We start from the raw sequence: 24486 nt of genomic DNA, 5'->3' as shown, positions 1-24486 counted from the left end.
TAAAATAAAACTGGGAGATGTGCTTTCTGCTAATAAGCATGGAAGACAATATCCTGTATAAATACGATATTTTATAAGTTTGGTTTTTGCATTCTATATGCCAGAAAGCAGAGACAGACATGAATGTGGGGAAAACCATACCATTTCTATATATTGTGTGATTCTGAACAGACCACAGTTTTAGGCCACAATCCAACATAGGGTTAAGCATGTTTAAACCAGCTAAAATAAAACCAGCCACCTTAATTCAGTAGTGAACTAAGGCCTTGATTCATACTGGTGGTGCCTCTGTAAGTGTGAGGGATCTGTTCCTGGACCCCACACAGAAACAGAAAATCATGGATAATGACAATTGTAGTTTACTAGCCCACTGGGGCTCACAACACAACTAGAGCCTTGCTCCGGTCGCGTCTGGAGACGTTTTAAGGCCCAAAGAGGCTACATGCAGCCTTAACGGGTCTCTGAACAGCCTCCAGAAGTCTTAGAAGAGCACTTCTGGTTTTCAGTGAAAACAGAAGTGCCCTTCTGACGCTTTTGAGGGTCTCAGAAGAACCTCCAGAGGCAACTGGTGCACAGCTCTGGTTGCCTTTGAAGGCTTCAGGATGGGTCAAATCTGGCTCAAGGCAGGTCTGGGGAACCCATGTTAAGCCAGATCAGCAAATATAAAACCAGCAGATAAGTAAGCTCAACCTGTACTGTCATATGTAGCTATTAATGTTAACTAAATATGAAGAGTGAACTTTAACCAGATGTGACAGAAAATGGTCAACATAAAGAGAAAACACTGTTTCTGATGCAGACCACAGGGTTAATTTTAACTTCTTCAAATAAAAACACTCATTCCCATAAGACGCTACAATGACCTCCAAAGTCTGACATACCTCCAAAAGTCTGACATCCAAACGTTTGAGGATCTCAGGATTATCAAACTGTGCATTAGTTGCCCTGACAGCAGTTTCCAGGATTCCTGTCAGATTATGCTGATACAAAGTGGTCGCTGGTCTAGCAAGCTCTGGCCTAAAATGATAAATAAGACCAATACATATCTGCTGTCTTTTTAATGTACAGAAAAGCCCAGTTGTCACTTAACTGCAGGTGCAATAAATTTTCAGCCTATATAATGGTACATAAATTATACTTTCTAAATGATGAACTGCAAATCTGTTTTTTTTGTGATTATAAGTACTCAAGATATGAATTTCCAGACACAGAAGTGACCCAGTATTCACCATTCCCGTATCAGAGTTGCTAGCCAAAGGCTACTGCTTGTCATGTCCCTACTACCACATCACATTCCTGCATAACATTTCTAAAATAACCCTAATTCACATAAACTTTTCAGACTCATGCAGGTTAGCAAACTCGTCAACACTGACTCCACTGCAAAGTAGAATGGCTTCTCTATGCCCCCCATATAACCAAATCACCCTGTCATCATTCACACTTACTAGTTTTGCGATGCTAAAGGATATCACAGTCTTCAATAATGACTTTCAGAAGGGAGCTAACAAATTCCTAGATTAACCCATTTTTGCGCAGCCCACAAGTGCACACATTTGGTCCCTGCTGCGTATGCAATGTTGAGCAGAAATGGCTCATTAACTTCCCGCTCCCCATCCCCAACTGCTTTTGCTTCTTTAAGAACATCAATAATGAAGCCAGTTGATATTTGTCAAAATATTTTCTCTTTTCTTCTGGCCAGTGCTGAGGACTATTCTAATGCATTTTGGAAGTGGAGCATGTAAAATAAAGTTAATGGAAGAGCTGAAGCTGTTCTCCATTTGAAACATTTGAATGTTTGAGAAACATTGTTCAGACCAAATACAACAGTCGCATTCTCAGGATCCTCTCAGCAATACTGAGCTCAAAAAACATCTTTTTAAGAAAAGCATGAATCCCTCAAGAGTGTAGCAAGTACTGTAGAGACCTCAGTTCAAATTCCATCAACAATGAGTAGACTACTGAGTTTTGCATTATACAATGGAGAAGGCCAAGTTAATTGTTCAATAAAAATAGTAATTTCAACATGCTATATCAAACGGTACTTCTTTCCATTAAAACACATCTCTTCACTGTTTGATGCACCAAATGTTGTACTGATTTCATGTTTCATCATTTTGCTATTGCACTTCAGTTAGAGCTATTACATCCATTCAGTTCATGGACTGTCGTTTCTTTGATGTCTGACATCAAAACTTTTGTAATGAAAAATTCACACTTCTATTTTTATATGTATTGTTTGAAAAAGCAACTGAGTAATACAATTCAAACACAAGGGTATGCTACATATACAGAAGAGGATCCCTCTTGGAAAGCTTAAGCACCTCAGTCAAGTACATGTCCACTTTAAGCCCCACCATGCTTACCTCCATACATTAGGCAACTATGAGTGAGCATTATCACTTCTGCATGCATAACACTTTGCATGCATTCTGTGAGTACATGGGAATGTAGATGTGCAAAGGCTGTTAATAACCTCTTCAGTGTTGTACCAGATGATGCTAACCAGCAATGTTAGGTGCTAAAGAATTCCATGCATGTGCAAGAAAGACAGACTGCTACAAGCTATGCAACATTTTTTTTTTTTTACAGTAGAATGTAGCATGGCTAGGGTTTCAAGACAGGTTATATTTTTAATTTACTAGAGACTGAAGTCAACTTAGAGGTGAGAGAAGTTGTCAACATCTGACAGGTCTGTTCCATTTAGAATGTGAAAGGGCCAAATATTATTCAATATGAGTTTTAAAGAATTCTGGGTTAATACAACACTGAATCTAAAATAATGTAACATGATACTGACCATTTAATAGCAGCATTAAAGTACATTTGTTTTATCATCAGACCACAGGCACAACAAAACTGTATTTTGGATTTCAGTCAATCTTCTGCTCCTGTACGAACATTTAAATTCAATATGATTAAAACCCACATTCACTTACTTAAGCAAGTCCATTAAGTGCCTGATAAAATCTCCTTGACCGAGAAGTAAATAGCGTCTCATGGCTTGCATGTGCTCCAGTAAATTGTATTTTTTATTGAGAACATCTAGCAAGTATTTGCTGGTCTCAAAATATGCTGCATCTATTTTTCCCTGAAATGCATTTTCCAAATCTATGAACATTTCAGCAGCTGTAACAAGAAAACCAGAAATCACAAAGAATGCAAATGTTTAATATTGTCTCTTAAATTCAAGCAGCACATAAATAATAATTTGATGGGAAATGCATAGTATGGATACTTAACATAACTGGACTCACATAGTTAAATGTATATATAGTTAAATGTATATTTTCAAAGCAAATGTCTTCTGCAACTTTAAATAAAATGGTTTGGCTATATAAAGACTTCGAGCCCAATTCTAAGCTGCCCGTGCTGTGCAGCTGCGGTGGCACTGAAAATGGCTGCCACCGCATCCTGCACGCCCGAGGCAGCCACTGGCTTTTGTCCCCTCCCCCCAGGTAAGCGCAGTAGCCCCACAATGGGTAAAAGTCTCTGTGTCAGGTGGTGAGCCCAACACAGAGACTTTGGATCAGTTGGAGCAAAGCTCCCTCCCCACTCCCTCCCCTGGCACACCTCCCCCCGCCCTCTCCCCGCCTCCCCCCCCCTTTTACCTCTCTGCTGCTTGGTGATCCATGGAACCAGCAAGCAGCGGAGGCTGGGCACCCGCCCAGTGCTGGCCAGTGCTGGGATAGCACCGATGGTAAGCCAGCAGGCAGAGCTCAGGATTGGGCTTAAAGTAACTACTCCATATTCTTAGACTGAATAAACAGGGAGCAAATGCTGCTGAGATACATGCTGAAACACAGGAAGTCTGCTGAAGGATGATTGGTAACATGGGAAGAAGAACTCATGTGGTTTATGCGATGAAGAAACCCCCAGATTGCAGTGAACACACAGTCATAAACCCCATGTGGTTTGAAACTCATAGTTGTGACTCATGGATTTATTTTCTCACAGAATAACTGCAATTCTGGTGGGGGCCTCAGTTACCTTAATCTTTGTGGTGAAGGAAAAGCTGTTTGAAATCATTTAATGGATCGCTTTTTGAAGTTGCTAAAATCAGTGCAGATAAAGCTAGAAAATCTATATTCAACAGATAGACTTCCTAATTAATTTACTATACAATCACTCTTCACAAATAAATAAATACTGCACTGTATATGTCCTGATCCAACCAGGTACATCCGTGTGTACAGCTAATCACATGCAGATGTAGATGTATACAGCTCACATATCAGATTCCCATGAAAAGTTACGGTTGTCTCCGACAAGGAAAGGAATATACATCTCCATCTGGGCCCAAAGCATGACTAGAAGTGGCACAAAGCAACAGCCCACAGTTAATGATTTGGCAAAAATGTAAAACCATAGAATCATAGAGTTGGAAGGAGTCTAATAGGTCATCTAGTCCAACCCCCTGCCTTAGGCAGGAAATCCTCAGAGCATCTCTAACATCTGCAAAATCAAAAATATTTTTAAAAATTAAAACACTAAAATAAAAACAAACATATTGTGGGATCAGTTAAAATTATGCATTATGCATAATTTATGCATAAAATTTAAAATTAAAAACATACAAAATTATGTATGGGAAGGATAAAGTGGATACAGAGATGCTCTTTACACTCTCACATAACACCAGAACCAGGGGACATCCACTAAAATTGAGTGTTGGGAGGGTTAGGATAGACAAAAGAAAATATTTCTTTACTCAGCATGTGGTTGATCTGTGGAACTCCTTGCCACAGGATGTGGTGATGGCATCTAGCTTAGATGCCTTTAAAAGGGAATTGGACATGTTTCTGGAGAAAAATCCATTATGGGTTACAAGCCATGATGTGTATGTGCAACCTCCTGATTTTAGAAGTGGGCTATGTCAGAATGCCAATGCAAGGGAAGGCACCAGGATGCAAGTCTCTTGTTATCTGGTGTGCTCCCTGGGGCATTTGGTGGGCCGCTGTGAGATACAGGAAGCTGGACTAGATGGGCCTATGGCCTGATCCAGTGGGGCTGTTCTTATGTTCAGTTTTACCTTCAAAGAAACATCATTTTTATACTAAACATCTATAATTTTCCTACTACAGTGGTGCCTCACAAGATGAATGCCTCGCGCAATGAAAAACTCACAAGACGAAAGCGCTTTGCGATTTTTTTGGTGACTTGCAAGACGAATTTTTCTATGGCCGTGCTTCACAAGACGAATTTTTTTTGCAAATTTTTTGTTTGTTTGTTTGCAGTGATGCCTCGCAAGATGAAATTTTCTCAATACGAAACGACTCGCAGAATGAATTAATTTAGTCTTGCAAGGGACCACTGTATATACTGAAGAGATTTATTAGACAGGTGAAAATTCTATGCTTAGCTACCCCATTCCATGACTTTCCGAGTCACAAATCATGTGGCTAAATACAGAATCAAGGGGTAACCCCACTATCGACATTAATGTTCTTGCCAAGAAGTATTTTTCAAGTGTCACCTTTCTTGTAAATTACACAGAAAGATTTTAGAATAGGAACAATCAAATGTCAATAAGAAGTCAGAAACAAGGAAGACATTTGATGAATCTTGTAAAGTAACATAAATGCAAGATTACAACTGGCTTGCTTCTTACTGCATAATAAATTTTGCAGTTTGCACCTGTGAGGAAGGGCACTGAAAGCATGAACTTGCCAGACCGCCACCACTGTTATGACATAAAGTCAGGAAGAAGCTTTCCCATCTTCCCAAAAAGTGTTTTACAATCAAGCATCACTCCCACTCCCTTAGGGACTGTACTTCCTGAATACAGCCCACAATTCCTCAAAACTGTCCTGCAAACTAACAGGGTCTTATCAAAGGGCATTCACAGATATCACATTGCCTGTAAAATTATGCTGAACATCCCAGGCTTGTACCCTGGACACTATTGTACATTTCAGAGGATGATGATCTGCAGAACAAACAAGGTCAGAAACACTACTATTGTGAGATTTCTAAGGTAACCTTGAGCACTTAGTTTTGTACAACAAAAACAGGTGAGACTTTTAGTTCTAGAGTAATCATATTCCAATTTCGTACCATCCTTTGGAGATTCTGCAGATTTGGCCACAGCTATCATCTTTGATGAAGGAGTTTGGTCATGACAAACTTGATGCAAGAAGTTTATGGATTTTCCTATTAGGAGAACCTAAATATAAACGTAGGACATTTTCAGAAATTTTTGAAAAGGTTTTATAAGCATAAGCAACAGATTTTCAGAAAGTACATTTTACTTCTAAAGGGTAACAGCAATAAGTACATCTTACTTGCCTTCATCCTAGAACTACTTTCACCCATGTTCCTGCAACCAAGGCAGAAATTAAAGCTAATCAAATGTTACCTTATCCAAAACTGTTTGGCCATGCACTCAAAATGCTATTTTTCAAACCTCAGATCAGTAGAAGTACAAGACTGCAGATGCATCATGTGTAATGGTGATCAGTAACAATGACAAGTGTCTAATAACATCAGTATAGGCACTGAGCTTGTGTCAGACCATGGTCTAAAGCAGGGCTCTCCAAATTCCAGACTGCGGACCGGATCTGGCATTCAGAGATAGCCCTCCCCTGTGGGAGCAGTGCTTACAGTTCCACTGCACTGCTGCTGCTCCTAGCACCCAATCTTGTCACAAGGCACTCTGGGCAGTTGCGCCTGCTCAGACATCCTGTTGCAAAGCCTGCTGGGACTACTGGCAATAGACACAACTGTCCAGAGCAGGGGTCTCCAAACCCCGGCCCAGGTGCCAGATGCGCCCCACAGCAAGCCTCTTTCCGGCCCACGGCCAACCTCTTGTCCCTTGAAAGCCTCTGGCCCCCTCACCTGAACATAACGAGAACTGTGCTCCAATTGTGTCTGGAGGGTGTTCTGAGGGCCAGAGAGGTTGAATGAATGAACCCATTCATTCATTTATTCACTCATCTAAGTTCCATCTCTAATTTATTTATATAAATTTTATATTTAAATCTTTTTTTCTGGTCCTCAACACCGTGCCAGATATTTGATGCGGCCCTCTGGCCAAAAAGTTTGGAGACCCCTGGTCCAGAGCATCCTTGTGATGAGACTAGGCACCAGGAGCAGCAGCAGCGCAGTGGAATTTTAAGCACTGGCTGGGATGGGGAGGGCTTTTTAGCTGCACAGTGTTCTGCAGTGTGGTCTCCACCCACACTCCATTGCAATCCACTCCCTGTCCCTGTTGCGCCCTCCCAGCACTGTTCACTATATCCAAATATTCTTATTAGATAGAGCAGACAAAGTTACCATGAAGCCTGGTACTAGTGAAAGCAGTTTTAGTGCAGTTGCTAAGAACCTGAGCAGGACGGTTACACAATATCCTGGTACCTGGTTACACCATATGCCTCCCCCTTTACCTGGTGATGTTCTAGTCCAATGGTCTTTGATCTATTTCATTCCCATAAGTTGCTGAGACTCGATAATTGAAGCTTGAAGAACACTGTCTTAAGAACAGATGCTCCCTTCTTCAAGAGTATATTACAGCACCGTCATATACATTTACTTAGCAGCTCCCAGTATGTTCAATAGGGCTTTCTCCCAGGTACGTGTGTATAGGATTGCAGCCTTAGCCCTAAACAGCTGCATGTCTCAGTTTTAAAAAACACAAAGAAAAAAATAGTTTTGTTCATACCTTTCTGGAGTGATCCATTGTAATAAATGAAGGAATCATTGATTTTCTCAATGTGTATTTGTCATGCCACAACCGATCTGTTTTCACGGTGGGATCTGAAGCTACAAAAAACTGCAGACAGAACAAGACTTTATTTTTTACAATACTGTACACATATATTATGCATATTCAATCAAATGAATTTATTGGTATTTTAATGAAAAATAAGAATATTACCTTCACTAGTATAACGATTATCTGTTGGCTTAGTATATTGTTTTTTAGAACTCGATAAGAAAAAGTAGAAATTTAAAGAACAAAAACAAAAATATATACATCAGCAATAAAATGACTGAAAAGGATAATGAAAAGAATAATGAAAGGGGGAGCAGCCCAATAATGAAAGCAGGAACACTCCCAAGCAAACTGGGTTTTTTTTTAATTTAAATCTCTCAGTTTTTACTAAGGAGTTTCTAGTTCTCAACATTGCAGAGAAAGTTGGTGGAAAAAACATATCAGCAGGACAACCAGCTGACCCAGAATACTAATACCAGGTAATACAACTTGCTCAGATATCCTCAAACACAAGCTACAATTCAACCTTATTTCCACTTAGTAATATGTTTGCAGCCTGCATTCCTCTGCACCATGTCTCCTTGGAGACCAGCAAATATGTACTGGTTTCTATCTCCACACTTGGTCACTAGTTCTTTTAGTTCCACAAAAGACATTTCACCTGTAACACTGATTATCCACAGGCTGTGAATACACATGTTCTAATTTACACCATGTACTTTACAGCATTCACAAATTCACTGCATCCCACTGGTTTATTATCTGTTTTCCCAATATTAGGAAAATAATTTTACAGCTTATTTATTTATTCATTCATTCACAGTATTTTCATTCCACCTTTCTCCCTCAAGGGGACTCAAGGCTGCTAACAATGTAAAAACATAAACCCAATATAATACTGTACATATTAAAATCAATTAAAACAAACACCCAGAATCAGTTATTAAAATATAAGTATATCAATAAAAAGTGCCAGTCCCCAGTATCAGTTAAAAACCTTCCTGAATAAGAAGGTCTTGAAGCCCTGCCAAAAGATCTTTACAGAAGGAGTCATTCTTAATTCCAGGGGAATTATTATTATTAACAGTATTTATATACCGCTTTTCAACAAAAAGTTCCCAAAGCGGTTTACAGAAAAAAATCAAATAACTAAAACCACCACCTGTTTCAAGGCTGGAGACAACATCCCCACCCTCAAAGATGAATTTACCACCCTTCCTGTCCACTCAGCTAGCCTTCCCCAGGCAAATCTAATTAGCTAATTAGCTGAACAAGGATTGAGTGGACAAGCGGATGGCCTCATACGCCAGAGAGTCCTGTCCACATCCTCAGGTTCTACAAGCTGAAAAGAATCAGCTTGGAAGAATAGACAGATGCCCCATGGACATCACTAGAAACTTGTAATGTGGTGGCCAGAGCTGATCGACTTTATACGTGAAGTGCTGTGCAAACGTGTCACATTGAGCCCTTGTGTGCACCACCCCATCAGCGGAGGCAGCAGATAGAGTAGGCCACGGACCACATGAAAGAGACGATTCTCCAAGGATGCGATGATGACAGAGAAGTATTACCTCTTGGCTGCCACCACCATCACAGAATAGGTTCTCAAATAAGCTCTAGCCTGCATGCAGTCTTTCGCCACTGTCACTCTAGACATCTGCCCTGCCACTTCATCATGTGCAGCTCCCCAGAAAACCAAGGAGCTGCTTTTACTCTGTGGCTCAGCAGAGGCCACTCAGAAGCGATTTCACCCAAGGTTCTGGTTATCTTCCCATTCCAGAGATCAACCAGGGTGCTGGGTGAGTTGCCAACTCTAGCAACGGGAAAATCCCCAGAGCCCTCAGGAATCTGCCTGGATCCGTCATCCTCCAGAGGCGGACAATACAATGCAGTCCCCCATCACTGCGGAGGCAAGAGGCTGTTATAAGCATAAATCCCACCAAGAAGTGATCTATCCATGACAATGAGCTTAATCTCTTCCACATCCAAATCACCATCAACCTGCCCAGCAGTAAACATCAAGTCCAGTGTGTGTCCTGTATCATGCGGGGTGGATATTATCTGAGACTGACCAATGGTTGCCATGGCGGCCATGAAATCCTGAGCTGCAGCTGTCCCAGCTGATGTGTATGCTGGTATGGTTCCAAATATCTCCTCAATTGCTTCCTTTATAAAATAGTTTATATGACACAGGATTCATGTCCCATTTCATATATGTTCAGGAAATATGGCCTATACCAGGGGTGCCCAAACCCTGGCCCGGGACCACTTGCGGCCCTCGAGGACTCCCAATGAGGCTCTCATGGAACCCGCAGTCTCCAATGAGCCTCTGGCCCTCCAGAGACTTGCTGGAGCCCGCATTGGCCTGATGCAACTGCTCTGAGGGCAACTCTGAGTGTGAGGGCAACTGTTTGACCTCTTGCGTGAGCTGTGGAATGAGGGTACCCTCCACTGCCTGCTGTTTCACATCTGTGATGCAGCAGCAAAGGAAAGGCTGGCCTTGCTTTGTGCAAGGCCTTTTATAGGCCTTGAGCTATTGCAAGACCTTCATTTGTTCATATAAGTTCATCTTTAATATATTCATTTATGTAAACTTATGTAAATTTATTCAAATTTTAAATGTAAATTAATTATTTTCTTCCCCGGCCCCTGACACAGTGTCAGAGAGATGATGTGGCCCTCCTGCCAAAAACTTTGGACACCCCTGGCCTATACTATAAAAGCATAGCAATCTGATATAGCACTATATGAACAATCAAACAAAAATACACTGGCCGCAAGTATCCAAAACCTGCATGATGATTTGTACATAACAAATAGCAGCCCAATACACTACATGGCCAACTATTTCTAACACATTACCTGCGATGGCGAGGGGGGGGTTGTATGTGTCAAACTGGCAGCCTTCAAATTGGCAACTGATCTGAAGCCTGGTTCCCAGAGCCACTACCCTGCTCTTCCTGTACCCAAATCAACTTAACCCATTGTTGGTCTTGTCCCATCACTCCCCTATGTGATTGATCACTGTCCTTTCCAGAGCCTACAAAAACTTCTTGTGCACTTCTCAATTTAGAACCAAATGTGACAATATGGATATAGACAATGGCGGCCAAAACCTGCAGCTGTGTGGCTTCCCACCCTCCACCATAATTAGTAAAACTTATCAGTAAAACTGTCAGAAAGTTTTTCATTTCTCTTATTGCTTACTTGGGAAGACCTACATCTCTGCCCTGCCCAAAGTCCTTATCCTGCAGGTAAACACTGGACACCTGCATGACGCATGTTACAGGTGCATGGTGTTTACATGTAAAAGCCCACCAGCACCCAGCACCTCCTTTCAAGGCCACCTTTTGAGGGATCTGCTTGGCGGCCATGAGAGGCTGCACCTTTTCAGAAATGACTTCAGGAGGCTCCAAAACACCTTCTGCAAGGAGATCAGCTGGGCCTACTTCCTACTCAGTTTTACCTGGGCAGTAAAGATGTTCCTGTTCTGCAAAAGATTTAGTAACCTAATATTCAGTAGTACATGAGATTGGTTTTTATAGCTGCTCTGCTTCCCCCATTTTCAAGAACTGTTCTAACTTTTTTTTTAAACTGTTCTTAACGGCACTCAAAAAAATGTGGCATCTTCTGGCTTAGAAATTATGTTATATGTGCAAAATTGACACCAACTTCTCATATCAGTTTCAAGCACAAAAGCAGGGGGGACAGGGACAGTATCTCTGAAAATAGCCAAGAAATGCTATGTAACATTATAAAAATAAGCCTGCACAGGAATGCAATATTACTTCATAAAAATAAAACAATCCTTATTCCCCTGTAAGGGAAGGTATAAATAGACATTTCTTTAAAGATCAACAAAATTAATCTCTAAAATTTATTATAGCAATTCCCCTTGGTAACTGGCATAGATAAAGCCATAATCTGAGTATTAACAAGAAAAATTAATTTTAAAACTCATCAGATAATCCAATCATCTTTGGGAATTATAAGAGCTCTCATTTTATAACAGGGCAAAGTGACATGCATTTAGAAAAATACTGTATTTAGAAAATCTAGTAAAAAATACAAAGAGCAAGAACATTTCATAATTAAGCCTATGAAAAAGCTATCATAGGAAGAGTGAAGAAAACCAAGGTCAGAACATAATTGCAATATAATTATTTTATTGATTCACTTTACCAATTCAAGGTTCTTTGAGTTTTACTATTTTATCTGCCATAGAAAGGACTGCAATAAAAATGGGAAATCATGGCACAATCTAAGTGATGAACAAATGCCAAGGCTTTCCAACTAACAGATAAAAAGGGTGATTTTCTTCAGAAAAAATTAAGAGCTTGTTACAAAGGCAATCAGACTCCCACAGGATAACAGCTAGAAAATGGAGGGAGAAAACCCACATATTCAATGGTCCTGATGTAATTAACCCTTATTTTTTCCTTACGGCACTATATGAGAAGTTCATTAGGTCATGTTCACTGGAATAATTCACCAGTGTAGAAGTGCTCTCGGGTTTTTACCCTATGAACTATTTTCACCTTCTGCAAGTTTATTAAATAAAGTTTCAAAGAAATTTAGAAACAAAAAAACTCATCTCCCTCATGCAGAAAGCAGTGCCCACAGAGAGAGAGAGAGAGAGAGAGAGAGATCTAAAAATCACTTCCTGATGCAGTTATGGTTTATCCTGGACTTAGGCTAAAGTCATAGAAGCCATATCTGGTTAATTTCAAGAACAAAATGGGACTAAGAACCCACTCCTAGGCTTTCCTGTCCCTGCTGGTGCAAAGCCCCACTGCACCAAAAATGGATGTGTGGGTTGGATTAAGAGGCTTCAGAGGCAAAGGGTATTTAAATCCCCTTACACATCTATAAGCCTTCTGCTCCACAATGGGTCTCCTCAAACCTGCACTAGTGATTTTGCTAGCACAGGTCTGAGGAAAGAAAGGGTTGGGGAGGCAACAAGAAAGCAGGATAGGATCCGGCAAGTGTCACCTCCACCAGAACTACGCCCTCCTGCAGCCTCCCTGTCCCCACTCTACCCTCCCCCCACTCCTCCCGCTCACTTACCTGCTCCAACAGGCAGTGGGAGAGCAGACAATGCATGGGGGAAGTCTCTAACCTTCCTGCCAGCATCCATGGCAGCATGCTACTCTACATGCCATTGGAGTGCCCTTTACAACTAGTGCTGACTGCTCTACAGCAGTAAACCCAGCAAAGGAGGTGCTTCTGATAATGGCCAGACCAAATAGGATTGGGCCATAAATGTCTGACCTTCTGTAATTACTAATGTACTTCCCTACAACACTGATATAATAACATGACGTGGTACACTGCACTGAAGACAACTGGTACATACTCTCCTGGCTACTTTTTTGCTGCTTCATCATATTTAGAGTCACTTTATGAAGTAATGTTTTTGTTTTACTTTTAAATAGATATTCAAGTTTCAGCTACAGTTTGCCATATGACAGATATGCTGCTGTTGACAAATACAAGTCCTAGGGACACACTACTATTAACACAACTCTTTAGATCCCAGTTTATTACAGCTAACCACAAGACATGCAACGATCTGTTTCCAGTGCTAATGCTAATCTTGTATTTCTCCTTAATTCTAGATTTTGTACAGCCAAGACTCAAACCTACAATGAAAAGCAGACCTCACATTAGTAAACAGTCTCATATCACTTACTTCATGGTATGTGTCCTCCAATTCCCCATCATAAATCCAACGATAAAGGAAATTCAAGACAGGATGTGACACAAGGCCAAGAATGTGTTGCACCAAGGATCTCATGTAGGGGTCACCTGTTTTACTGTAGGCATGGACAGCTGATGCCAGTTCACCACCTTTTCTTCCTGAGAAATGGACAACAGAAGAAGCAGCACTTCAATGTATCTTCCCTTTCAGAAAACTCATGAGTCATGATACCCCCTTGGCTTTGCCATTCACCAATTTTCATTCCAAAGCATTCATTTGAACTCGCTGAATCTTATGCTACCTCTTAGCAGCAGTGGTCCTTTGCCAGATGGAAGGGGTCACAGCACTGTCTCTGCTAGCCAGGGGTGAGTTTAACCTCTTCCCTCTCTAGCTCCTGCTAGGAGTCTGATAAGTTGGAACTCTCTACTCCCCAGGACGGCAGGGAATGGCAAGGGGTGAGCCAGTACTGCAGCCCTCTGTAGTCATGCCTGCTTGTAGACATAGTTAGAGGAGGGAATCCACAGAGTTCAAAACAGGCAGGTTCAGCAGCTTCCGACATGCGTTACTATGACCCATCTCTTACTGTTAAAGATGCGTGGGAGAAAGGCAGGAAAAGTTGCACCTGAATGCAGAGGGAATGTGCAATCCTGCTGCCCGCTCTCCATTTCTAAAGCATGATTGGAGCAGGAGCACTGTATGTGCAACTTTTTACAGCTTTCACTAAATGCAAAGCCACTTGCGCATATATCACTAATACAGATAAATAGTTCTGAACACTACCATATAAACATGCATTTCAAGCACAAAAATGTGTCTTCAGCTAGGGAACAATGCCAGCATCACAAAAACAAAGCTAAATATAGTATCTGCAATGGTCTCAGCTACAGCAACATCTTTTAAGTTTTTCAATGGCATATTTGAAGGGCACATTAACTTTCTATCCACTGACAAGAAATCATCAGTTGTAGTCCTGAGACTCATCCCATTCTGAAAGTTTTCAGTGATGTAATAATTGAGGGTTAACCAAGTTACTTTTATAAGAATACATTCTTGTAGTATCCATACAGTCTTGGCATTAATTGTCAAATCATACACAAATGCAAACAGATTTATATTCACAGACCTTGGCAGTGATCAACAAGTGCTGCAAGAGTCTTCAACCTTATTTTAGGATCATACATCCAGACTAAGAGGCGGCGAAGTGTCAAACTGCTCTCAATCCCCAAATTTACACCTTGATCATCTTCTACTTGCAACTGAGAAAATTCAGAGGTAAAAGAAAAGATTCAATAAAAAATGAAGTTGGAAAATTACATTCCCTCTGCTATAAGTCTTGCTTTTAACCTCCAACATATATCTGCTGAAATTTTAGAGAACTATTAACACTGACATTCACAAAAGCATATAAAAACAAAGGAAGAAGCAACTAAAACAGGAGAGTTGATTTAGAAATTAGAAAGCTGATAATAGGACATGGTATATGTCAGGAAAGGGGAATGATCCTGAAAGAATCAGACTACCATAACATCTCTTGAAAGTGTTTGTCAGTGTTCATGTAAAGACACTTTGATAAGCTCAATTCCGTACACTGTTGCCTTTACTGTATAATAATTTCTGCATAGTCTGTTGCCTTACAAATAAGTCTACAGAATTTACTATATTTTTACCAGCCGACTTACAAGTCATTTGGCACATCTACAGTCATTTGGCAACATCTACTTTCCCTCGTCAAAGCACCGAGGGAAGTTATTATCCAGTTTCCAAAATCTTGCTTTCTTGGAGGTAATTCTCATTCACCATAGATGACTGGTTAATTTACAAACCTGTTACATAGGAAAGCCTTGAAGTCTTACTTTGCTACTCAAGCAAGAACAGAAATAAGTTTTGTTTACCTGCGAGTGTAAAACAGATAGTAGTCTGTAGTACTCTTTGAGTTCCTGGTTTAAGGCAGCACAAAAACTCTGTATGACAATGAAAAAAAAGGAACGAACAAGTTTAATTTTTTTATTTATTAAATTTCCGCCTTTCTCCCCAAAGGGCACCCAAGGCAGCTAACAATCAAGATTAAAATACAAAACAAGTTCACATACACTGGCCACATTCCAGAGAGCACTCATGTGCTTACATGTATCCAGCTTGGCAAAGTAATGTTTGTCTTTGAATAAGCTCATGGCAAGTCAACTTTTTGAAATGCAGAGGACTTGCAAGGCAGTGTGACAAGGCACGTAAACTTCAGTAGATGTAAAAAAAAAAGGCGAGGGACAGCGACAATTAAGGAGATCATTTGTTCCTGCTGTCCCTTTAAATAAACCCTGAAATCTTGCACTTCCAGGTTTGACGAAACCATGAGAGAAGCACAGTAAGGAATTTCTCTTGCCCCCCCCCTTTCTAAAATGGCATGGCAGAGCATGGGGCAGCACTCCAGGTCACACTACCACAAAGGCAGGCATGGAAGAGGGAGCACATGAGCGTGAGGCCCATTCCCAATTTCATTTTACCCTCAATCTCAGGTGGCAGGAAAGAATATTGTCCTAACAGGCAGAGAGCTAAACAGTTTCATACGATAGACTGTTTTTTCACAAGTTCTTGAAAAAACATTTACACCGTGAATATCAGTTTCCCTGGTACACAGAAGGATAGAAAAACTGTACATAGTTGTTACTAAGTAAAAAGTTTGAGCTAGAGAAAGTAGACAGATTAGCATAAGTAGCAAGACTTTCAATGGAAAAATGTTAGGAATACACATACAGGCGAGTAAATGATAAAGCCCCAAGTACAGTTATCTGGACAAACTCCATTACAGGTTTTCAGTATGAATATATTATTTTTATTAACATAAGCTAGACCAGTGGTTCTCAGACTGTGGGTCTGTGGCCCACCAGTGGGTCACATTCCAATTGCTGGTGATTCACAAAACTGCCAGGGTAGATTAGGCTATGTGCATCGAGGGTTAAATAACCTGCTACTTGGAGGTAGCACTCCTGCCCAATCACCACTACAGCCACAGAGGACTGAGCAGCTGGTAAAGTGGAACTTTTTTTATGTTGGTCCCAATGCTAAAAAATGTGGGAACCACTGAGCTAGAAGGGAAAAAACAAAGAGGGCAAAGGACACCACAGTGCCTCTACTGACCTTGTAAGAAAAATTATACTCAACACAGGAACACTCATGCTCTTTGGAGATGAGCAACCCAATCCTAACCTGCACTAGAACAGACAGGCCAGGTGGTCTGCGCTGTATCCAGCACAGGTTAGGAGATGGCTAGAGGGCACCTTGGGGTAAGGGGATATTTTTTCCCCTTACCCAGAGAAATGCCCCAGCCACCCCATGGGGCTACTCGGATCTGCGCCAGCGAATACGCTGGCACAAAACAAGCAGCCCAAGTATGGCTGCCCGGATCAGGTTAGGGGTTAGGATTTGATGTGGGCTGCCGCTGCTGAACACACACCCCTCTGGGTCCGAGTAACCTCCTGGACTGGCCTTCCCTGCCCAAATTGCCCCCTCCTTACTCCCACTCTACCCTCCTGCCACTCTCTCCCTCTTGTCACACAGGCTTGCCTCGGCTGCATGAACTCACCCTGTCTGGGGCTGGAAGTGGCCTCTGGGAGCTGGCATGGGCCTCCACACCGGTGCACCCAGCTCTCAACTAGCCATGAACGTGCTTTACAGCACATTCGTGACACTCTTGAGCCGGGGGAGGGAACCTGCACTGATACAGAGCTCACTCAGGATTGTGCCATAATCCTAAATATACTTACTAGGGAATAGGGCCCATTGAATACAGTGGAACTAACTTCTCAGTAAATATGCATAGAATTGAGCTGCAAGTCCAATGCTATGGTTTGAGGCAGGAACATAAACATCTATATCAATGCAGATCCTCATTTACACACACATGTGATAAGGGATCTACTTCCTGTTGGTGCAAACCCAAGGAACTACAGTTACACATGCAAGCACAGAGGCACATTCGTCCTTTTAATGCAGGCGTCTTCTTTCCTCCTAGCAGGGTGCAAATCAAGTGGAAAAGATTCCTATGATCAGCTACAGTGCCTTGCCCACTTTACATTTTTGCCCTCTTCCTTCTTCGCTTTTATTTACCAAACAATACCACAACATCCTAATCCAGTGTTTCTCAAACTGTGGATCGGGACACACTAGGTGGGTCGCGAGCCAATTTCAGGTGGGTTCCCATTCATTTCAATATTTTATTTATATATTAGACTAGACGCTACTAGTATGTGACTGCATCTGGGGAAACGTTACAGATCTGTACTTTTAACAGACTACTCTGTATATGCTTTTAACAATAGTTAAATGGGACTTACTCCTGGGTAAGTGCGAGTAGGATTGCAGCCTAGTATTGTTGAAAATTTTCCTGCTTGATGATGTCACTTCTGGTTATGACATCACTTCCAGTGGGTTCCAACAGATTCTCATTCTACAAAGTGGTCCAGGTGCTAAAAGTTTGAGAACCACTGTCCTATAAACTACTTTAATCATTTTGCATCCTGCAATAATTTTTCTAATGCTCTCTCTGCGCCAAGGATCTCACCACTCTCTTCAGTGAAAAATCAGTGCTATCTATTGAAACCCTTCCATTCCTCCTTGCCACATTTTTTTCCAATTCTTCACACCACTCATACATCCCTTTGCTGAGACAACCACTTTACTGTCTCCTCTAACCTTGACATCACCTGTTCTTGTTCCAACCACAAGTTTTAACACACGAGATTTCTATCTGCACCCAGACATTGTATCTTTCTATTTACACAATTATCTTTCCATTTTTAGAACTGATTACTAACAAGATGTTGCCAACTATGAGAAGATACATAAACAATTTAACAAACTTAACCAGAGTGAGAGCTCGGTATTTTGTATAAGACAGGCAACCTCCAACCTAAAACCAACTTGCCTGACATACCAGTGAAATCCCATAAACAGGAAAACTACATACTCTGAAGATTTCTGGGTTTGTTCCCTCCAATGATTTCCCACAAGCACAAATTTACAAACAGATAGCTGGCCTGTAGCTCAGTTAAGCTTTGAAACCCACGTACCTGACCCACTAGTCCAAATGCACGATCCATGCTTCTCTGGTCTGTATACTTTCTTATTTTGTTATGCAGCCACCCTAACTCAGCAAGCCGACTTGTAGTATCTCTAAGAGACTTGGAAAGGCTCACCTAAAATATCAAGAAACAAATGCTGATTAAATGTGACACTTTAAAAATTGAAGAACAAGGCAAACCTCAAATGAGTAACTATGTCATAAATCTGTTTTCTCCTGGATTTTCCCTGATCTAGACAAGTGCTAACTATGTCCTATATTATGTCTCTTCTACAGAAAGGGTATTCTCTGCTTAAGAGAAGGGCAGAATTCTGATTTTTCAAAAGAAGGTTTATTCCAAACTAGTTGTTTTCCTGTCAGGCATTCTCAATCCACTACGTATATCTGGAAGGACAATGCTAGAAGTGTATATTGCACCTATCTCTGGCACTTTTGCATGTTTGATACTATCAACTAGAGCAGGTCCATGAGTTCTACAAAGCCCTCATTTAAATACAAAGCAAGCATAGTAACCTGCCTAGATCAATGGTTTAGTATCCTTAAGATACCTGCCGAGATCAATGGTCTCTGTGTCCATACCCATTATTTTTAAAGTACTTTCATTTTAAGTCTTACAGCCCAATCCTAACTTGTGCTGGAACAGCCAGGCCAAATGGCCTGCACCAAATCCAATGCAAGTAAGGAGGTGGCAGGAGGGCAAGTGGGGGTAAGGGGATATTTTTCCTGTTAGCCTGAGTAATGCCCCAGCTACCCCATGAGGCTACTTGAATCTGTGCCAGTGAAATTGCTGGTGCAAATCCAAGCAGCCAGTGTAAGGCTGCCTAGGCCTGAGGTTAGGATTTGGTAAGGGCTATCACCGCTGATCCCATGCCCTCCCACCGCCCTCTCCCACCACCTTCTCCCCACCTTCTTCCCCGCTAGCCTGCCGGGCGGCCCAATCCTGAGCTGCCTGGAGCTCCCAGGCTCTGCGGCTCCGTGCAGGGCTCCCACCGGATCCTGCACCTCCCCCGCTACCGGGGAGGCACCTCGGGAGAAGGGGATGTTCATCCCCTTCCCCCAAGTAAGGGAAGCAGCCCTGCAATGGGGCTACTCACTTTATCGGCTACCAAAAAGTCGGCGCTAAAGTAAAGGCACTCGTGTATGGCACGCAGCCCTCCACAAGTGCCTTGGATCCTGCGGAGCTCAGCTCCGCGGGTCTGCCTCTCCCCCTCCCCAACAAACCTCCCCCACACCCCTGGCCACGCCTCCCCATGCCCCCGGCCACGCCCCTGCCCCCTGTTCTGTGGCCCGGGAGTCCAGGAGACCGCCAAGCCGCGGAACCCAGGCAGCTGCTGCATGCTAGCCCAGCACCAGCTGGTGCTGGGCTAGCTCCAGCGGGAGCCCAGCAGTGAGCCCCGCAAATATGCCTTAAGGCACATTTGTGACTGTGGTCCATGGCGAGGAGCTGTGCCTCAGACCTCAGGATTGGGCTCTCAGTCAGCATGAACTCACAATGTCGCCAGCACACATCCTTGCACTGGCACTGCTGGATCGAGAGTAGTTGTGAATATGTCTTATAAATGACACATTCAAAACAACTTGGGTTGGCACAGGGGGTTTGTGCTGGCCCAGCACCACTCCAGAATTGTGCCCTTAAAATGCCTGCCACTGCCTGGATAAATAATGCATACAGGTATGGACATCCTGAGGTACAGAGAGAGGTGTCTGTTTTTGGGCAGGGTTGTCTGTCAGACTTTGTGCTTTCATACCGGTGCAGTCTGTGCAGCCTTGTGCTATTGTGCAAGTGCAATAGCACTAGTCCAGTTTATGTTGGTTCTGACTTCTGGATAAGCATCAAGAACAGAAGTTACATGTAAGTTGAGGACTATTTCTATCTATCTATTTTAAAAAGTTCTCACCTTCCTGGGAAGCTCATGGCAGCTCACATACAGTTTTTAAAAAGATTTCTCTGTTAAAGTTATGAACAAAAAGTACATAAAAGACTTGCACATTGAAGTTTCACTTCCTTCTTTCACTTTACTGTTTCTCTATATCAGGGGTGCCCAAACCCCGCCCCGGGGCCACTTGCAGCCCTCGAGGACTCCTAATCCAGCCCTCAGGGAGCCCCCAGTCTCCAATGAGCCTCTGGCCCTCCAGAGACTTGCTGGAGCCCACACTGTCATGATACAACTTCTCTCAGCGTGACAGCCAACTGTTCGACCTCTTGCATGAGCTGTGGGACAAGGGTTCCGTCCACTGCTTGCTGTTTCACATCTGTGGTGCAGCAGCAGCAGCAAAGGAAAGGCTTTTTATAGGCCTTGAGCTATTGCAGGACCTTTATTTATTCATATAAATATAAGTTCCATCTCAAATATATTCATTTATGTAAATTTATTCAAATTTGAAATGTAAATTTATTCTTTTTTCCCAGCCCCCAACACAGCATCAGAGAGATGATGTGGACCTCCAGCCAAAAAGTTTGGACACCCCTGCTCTATATAAAAGTTATAATATTACTGTGCAAACCTTTCCATCTACTTTGTAACAGTTTTCCAAATTGCACATTTTGATGATTTTGCCATCTATTCCCTGGAAAACGTATAAAATGTCTCTTACAAGACATGCCTCGGTTATTTCAACAGAGCCTAAAAAGAAAGAAAAACACAGAAAAATGTAATGAGTCAATTAATGGACCAAATCTAACTATGTTTACTTGAAAATAAGTTTCACCAAGTTCAACACCGCTTTCTCCCAATACATGCAGTATTTCAGTCTTACAGTTACTTAGAGTACAACCCAGACCTTGTCTTCAGCCAGCACATGTCCCTTGTGCTGGCCCAGGAGTCTCACAAATGTGCTGTAAAGCACATTCTCGCCTCTTTGGGAGCCATCCCAGATCCGTCCTGGAATCTGGACAGAGTAACTTTGAGCCGGCCAAGGGGGGCCAGAGAAGAGGGTGGGAGAGGGTAGAATGGAAGTCAAAAGGAGCGTTTTAGGGTGGGGGTGGGCAGATTGGGAGGCAGATCAGGTTCAGGAGGAGGGTGGAATCAGCTGCGACAGCACAGGCCAAATCCTAACCCCCACTCCTGGCTCAATTGGCCTTACACAAGCCACTTGGATGTGCGTAAGCAAATTCACTCGTGTAAATCCAAATAACCCTATGGGGTGGCTGGTGTGTGACCCTGGGTAAGGGGTAAAATATTCTCCTACCCCAAGTTGCACTCCAGCTGGCACCTACCTTGCACTGGATACAGCGCAGGCAACTCAGCCTACCTGTTCCAGCACATATTAGAATTGGGCTAATTACAGTTCTGCCTCATAATCCGCAGGGGTTCCATTCCCAAAACCTTTGTGGATAATCAAATCCATGATTCTTGGCACTTCAGACCCACCAAACACAACTGGAGCTGTGCTCTGATTGCATTCAGAGGGCCTTCCAAAGGCTTGGGAGGACGCACACAGCTTCCCCAATTCTCAGAAGGCTTTCTAGGGCCTCCAAAAGATAAAAAATCATCACCCAGTTCTCAGTTGAAAATCCATAGCTTTCGAAACAGCAGTTAGTTAAAACCGAGGGACCCAAATTCACAGATAGGGAGGCGTGTAGCAATACTACAGATCTACTGCTATTTTAAAGTCTAAAGCCAACGCCACAATTCACAGACAGTCACATCCAGCTTCTCGAATATTCCTTGCTTTAAAAAAAATGGCTACCACCTTTAGGTAAATCAATCATAATCCACCTCTATTCATACACAAGTAGTGTGCAACAACTAGTAGATTGTTCCACATCACATCTTCCTTGTTGAATCAGGACAGATGATGCCACAGCCCATAGCCCAATGGCCTGCTACCTCAAGAAAAACTATTGTTTAAGCAAAAGATTTGTATCATTTGAAGAGTGTCACAATAATATTTTTAAGGAACTGCATTGTCTGTCATTACAGCTGCAAGGAGATTCTCAATTTGTTTTAGAGAAGTTTTCAGACTTTTCCCACCTTAAGTTAATAGAAAAGCATACATTCCTTAAATGAACACATTCCTCCCCTCACTGAAGGCAGAGAAATGTCACACAAGGCTCTAAGCATACTTACAAGTCCCATTGAGTTTCACACTGCTAGAATGGTAGTCGTGCAGTTGTACAGTTTGAAAGTGTGGAACTTGTCCTCTGACACAGACAGGTTGCTTCACACATATGCCAATGGTTTGGTATCATGAGAACAAAGAAACAAGAGCCTCGGGTTCATACGCTCCTTTCTTCTCACTGCCCTCATGTCTCCAACTCCTTTGCTTAGTTCCGATTCTCAGCAAACCATAGTTTTCCCTCTTCAGATGAATTGGCAAGCCATGGATTGCCGAGAACCTAGAACAAAACAAGGCAACTGGCATGAGTAAGGGGAGGGCTACAGGAAGAAGCATACAAACCTGTAGCTTCTGCCTGCTGGTTCTCATAACACTAATCCATCAGTGCTATGTATGAATCATCCCACAGATATCCTACTTAAGCTAAAAGCTTCAGTTTTCACATTTCTACTGGGTGCATATAAAACACAAGTTTAAGATCAGATACCTGCACTTTTCTCCCCCTACAATCCTCTAAATATTTAATATTTTAATGCAAAAATCCCTCTGTCTTCTTTATAAATAGTTTTTAATCCGGGCTATGAATTTACTGAGTAGAAGCTACATAACATAATGACAGAATGCATCTGCTCTTTTAGCCAGCAAGAATAAGTAAATGCTTTTTACTGGCACAACATAAACACAATAAATTAAGAAATTGATTTTTCTAAATTTGCAAGCCATCGCTGTCCAAGATTTCATTCACATTAAATTGTATCCATGTCACCATAAAATCAACTGGGTTTTAATTATGATTATGTCTGAAACAGAGGAATTCCATTAGATTGTCAAATTTAGGTTTAGTGGAGGAAGTCACAAAATATTTTATATAAGCCTATTTCTCTGAAAGTTATAGGGGGAAAAAGGAGAGTATGGAACAAGGTCATTTAAGTCAGTTATAAGAAACTAATTCTCCTTCTTAATAGGGGTGGCGCTAGGGGTCAGCCAGGCAGGGCACTGGCCAAGGGCCAAAGAATGAGAAGAAATGTCAGAAGTCTTTTTACTTAAAAAACTATACTTTTTCTCTTAGCATTCAGTAGAAGAACATATTCTATCTCATCGCTAAAGAAAAGCTTGTTTTAAATGTGTCAGGCAAGTGAGATTATATTTCACTGAAGTTTGCTGTTTTTGTTGTTAAAATTAAAAAAAAAAAGACTTTTCCAGCACTTTGGGGTTCTCTCTTTTTCTCCTATAGACTTCACAAAAGCGTTATTCTCCCACCCCATTTTCCTGCATCACAGGGACATCAGCAACCTGAACCGCTTCTACATAAAACATTTACTTGGTTTGGTTAATGGAAAAAAATAGGTTCTACTGCAATGATTTTACTTGATGTATATTCAACTGCTGTTGTTAAATAATCAGTACCAATTAATTGGGCCAAATTCAACTGTAATTTATATTTTTTAAATAAATCCTGCATGATGTCATTCCTGATTTCCAGCTTGGCTTTGGGTAAGCCACAGAGCTTTGGCTTAAACTTAACTTTCACTTAAACTTTCAGCCTTCCTTGAGTTGTTTTCGATAGGGTCCCATGTGTACACCAACCTGAGCTCTTTGGAGGAAGGGCGGAATAAAATGTTCCAGAAGAAATAACTCTTACTCACCATTTATTGCAATCAAACAAGCATGCTTCTTTATTGTAGGGCAGAACACAACTAACTAGAAACTAAAAGGAAGAAGAAAGAAATATCTAAGGGTGGAGTCTAGCTCCTTCCCATAATAGAGGGTTTTAAGATTTAGTTCTTTACAGGCCATGTTACTACATGCTGCTTTTGGTTTAAAGAAAAAAAGCAGTAGTGTAGCTAGTGTGGTGCAAAATGGCAAGTACTGCAAGCTCCCAAACATAAGCAGCCCCCCCACTTGTCCTCAAAGCCATTCAAACAGTTACACACAACT

The 24486-nt window shown here is 41.9% G+C and overlaps 1 protein-coding gene across 1 annotated transcript in view; it reads right to left on the bottom strand.

Annotated features, from left to right (window-relative positions):
- Window positions 1-24486, bottom strand: part of TUBGCP3 (tubulin gamma complex component 3) — a 52226-nt gene that overhangs the window by 11434 nt on the left and 16306 nt on the right. Inside the window, exons 7-15 of the mRNA XM_066619816.1 lie at window positions 20995-21113; window positions 18479-18604; window positions 15308-15376; window positions 14539-14671; window positions 13407-13573; window positions 7661-7771; window positions 6058-6166; window positions 2940-3129; window positions 882-1017 (exon numbers count right to left, since the gene is read on the bottom strand). Of these exons, the coding sequence (XP_066475913.1) occupies window positions 882-1017; window positions 2940-3129; window positions 6058-6166; window positions 7661-7771; window positions 13407-13573; window positions 14539-14671; window positions 15308-15376; window positions 18479-18604; window positions 20995-21113 (1160 nt within the window). The remainder of the gene's footprint in view (window positions 1-881; window positions 1018-2939; window positions 3130-6057; window positions 6167-7660; window positions 7772-13406; window positions 13574-14538; window positions 14672-15307; window positions 15377-18478; window positions 18605-20994; window positions 21114-24486) is intronic.

This window comes from Tiliqua scincoides, chromosome 3 (assembly GCF_035046505.1).
Source record: "Tiliqua scincoides isolate rTilSci1 chromosome 3, rTilSci1.hap2, whole genome shotgun sequence".
NCBI lineage: Eukaryota > Metazoa > Chordata > Lepidosauria > Squamata > Scincidae > Tiliqua > Tiliqua scincoides.
The sequence above is the reverse complement of the archived record's forward strand: the minus strand, read 5'-3'. Positions and strand labels throughout refer to the sequence as shown.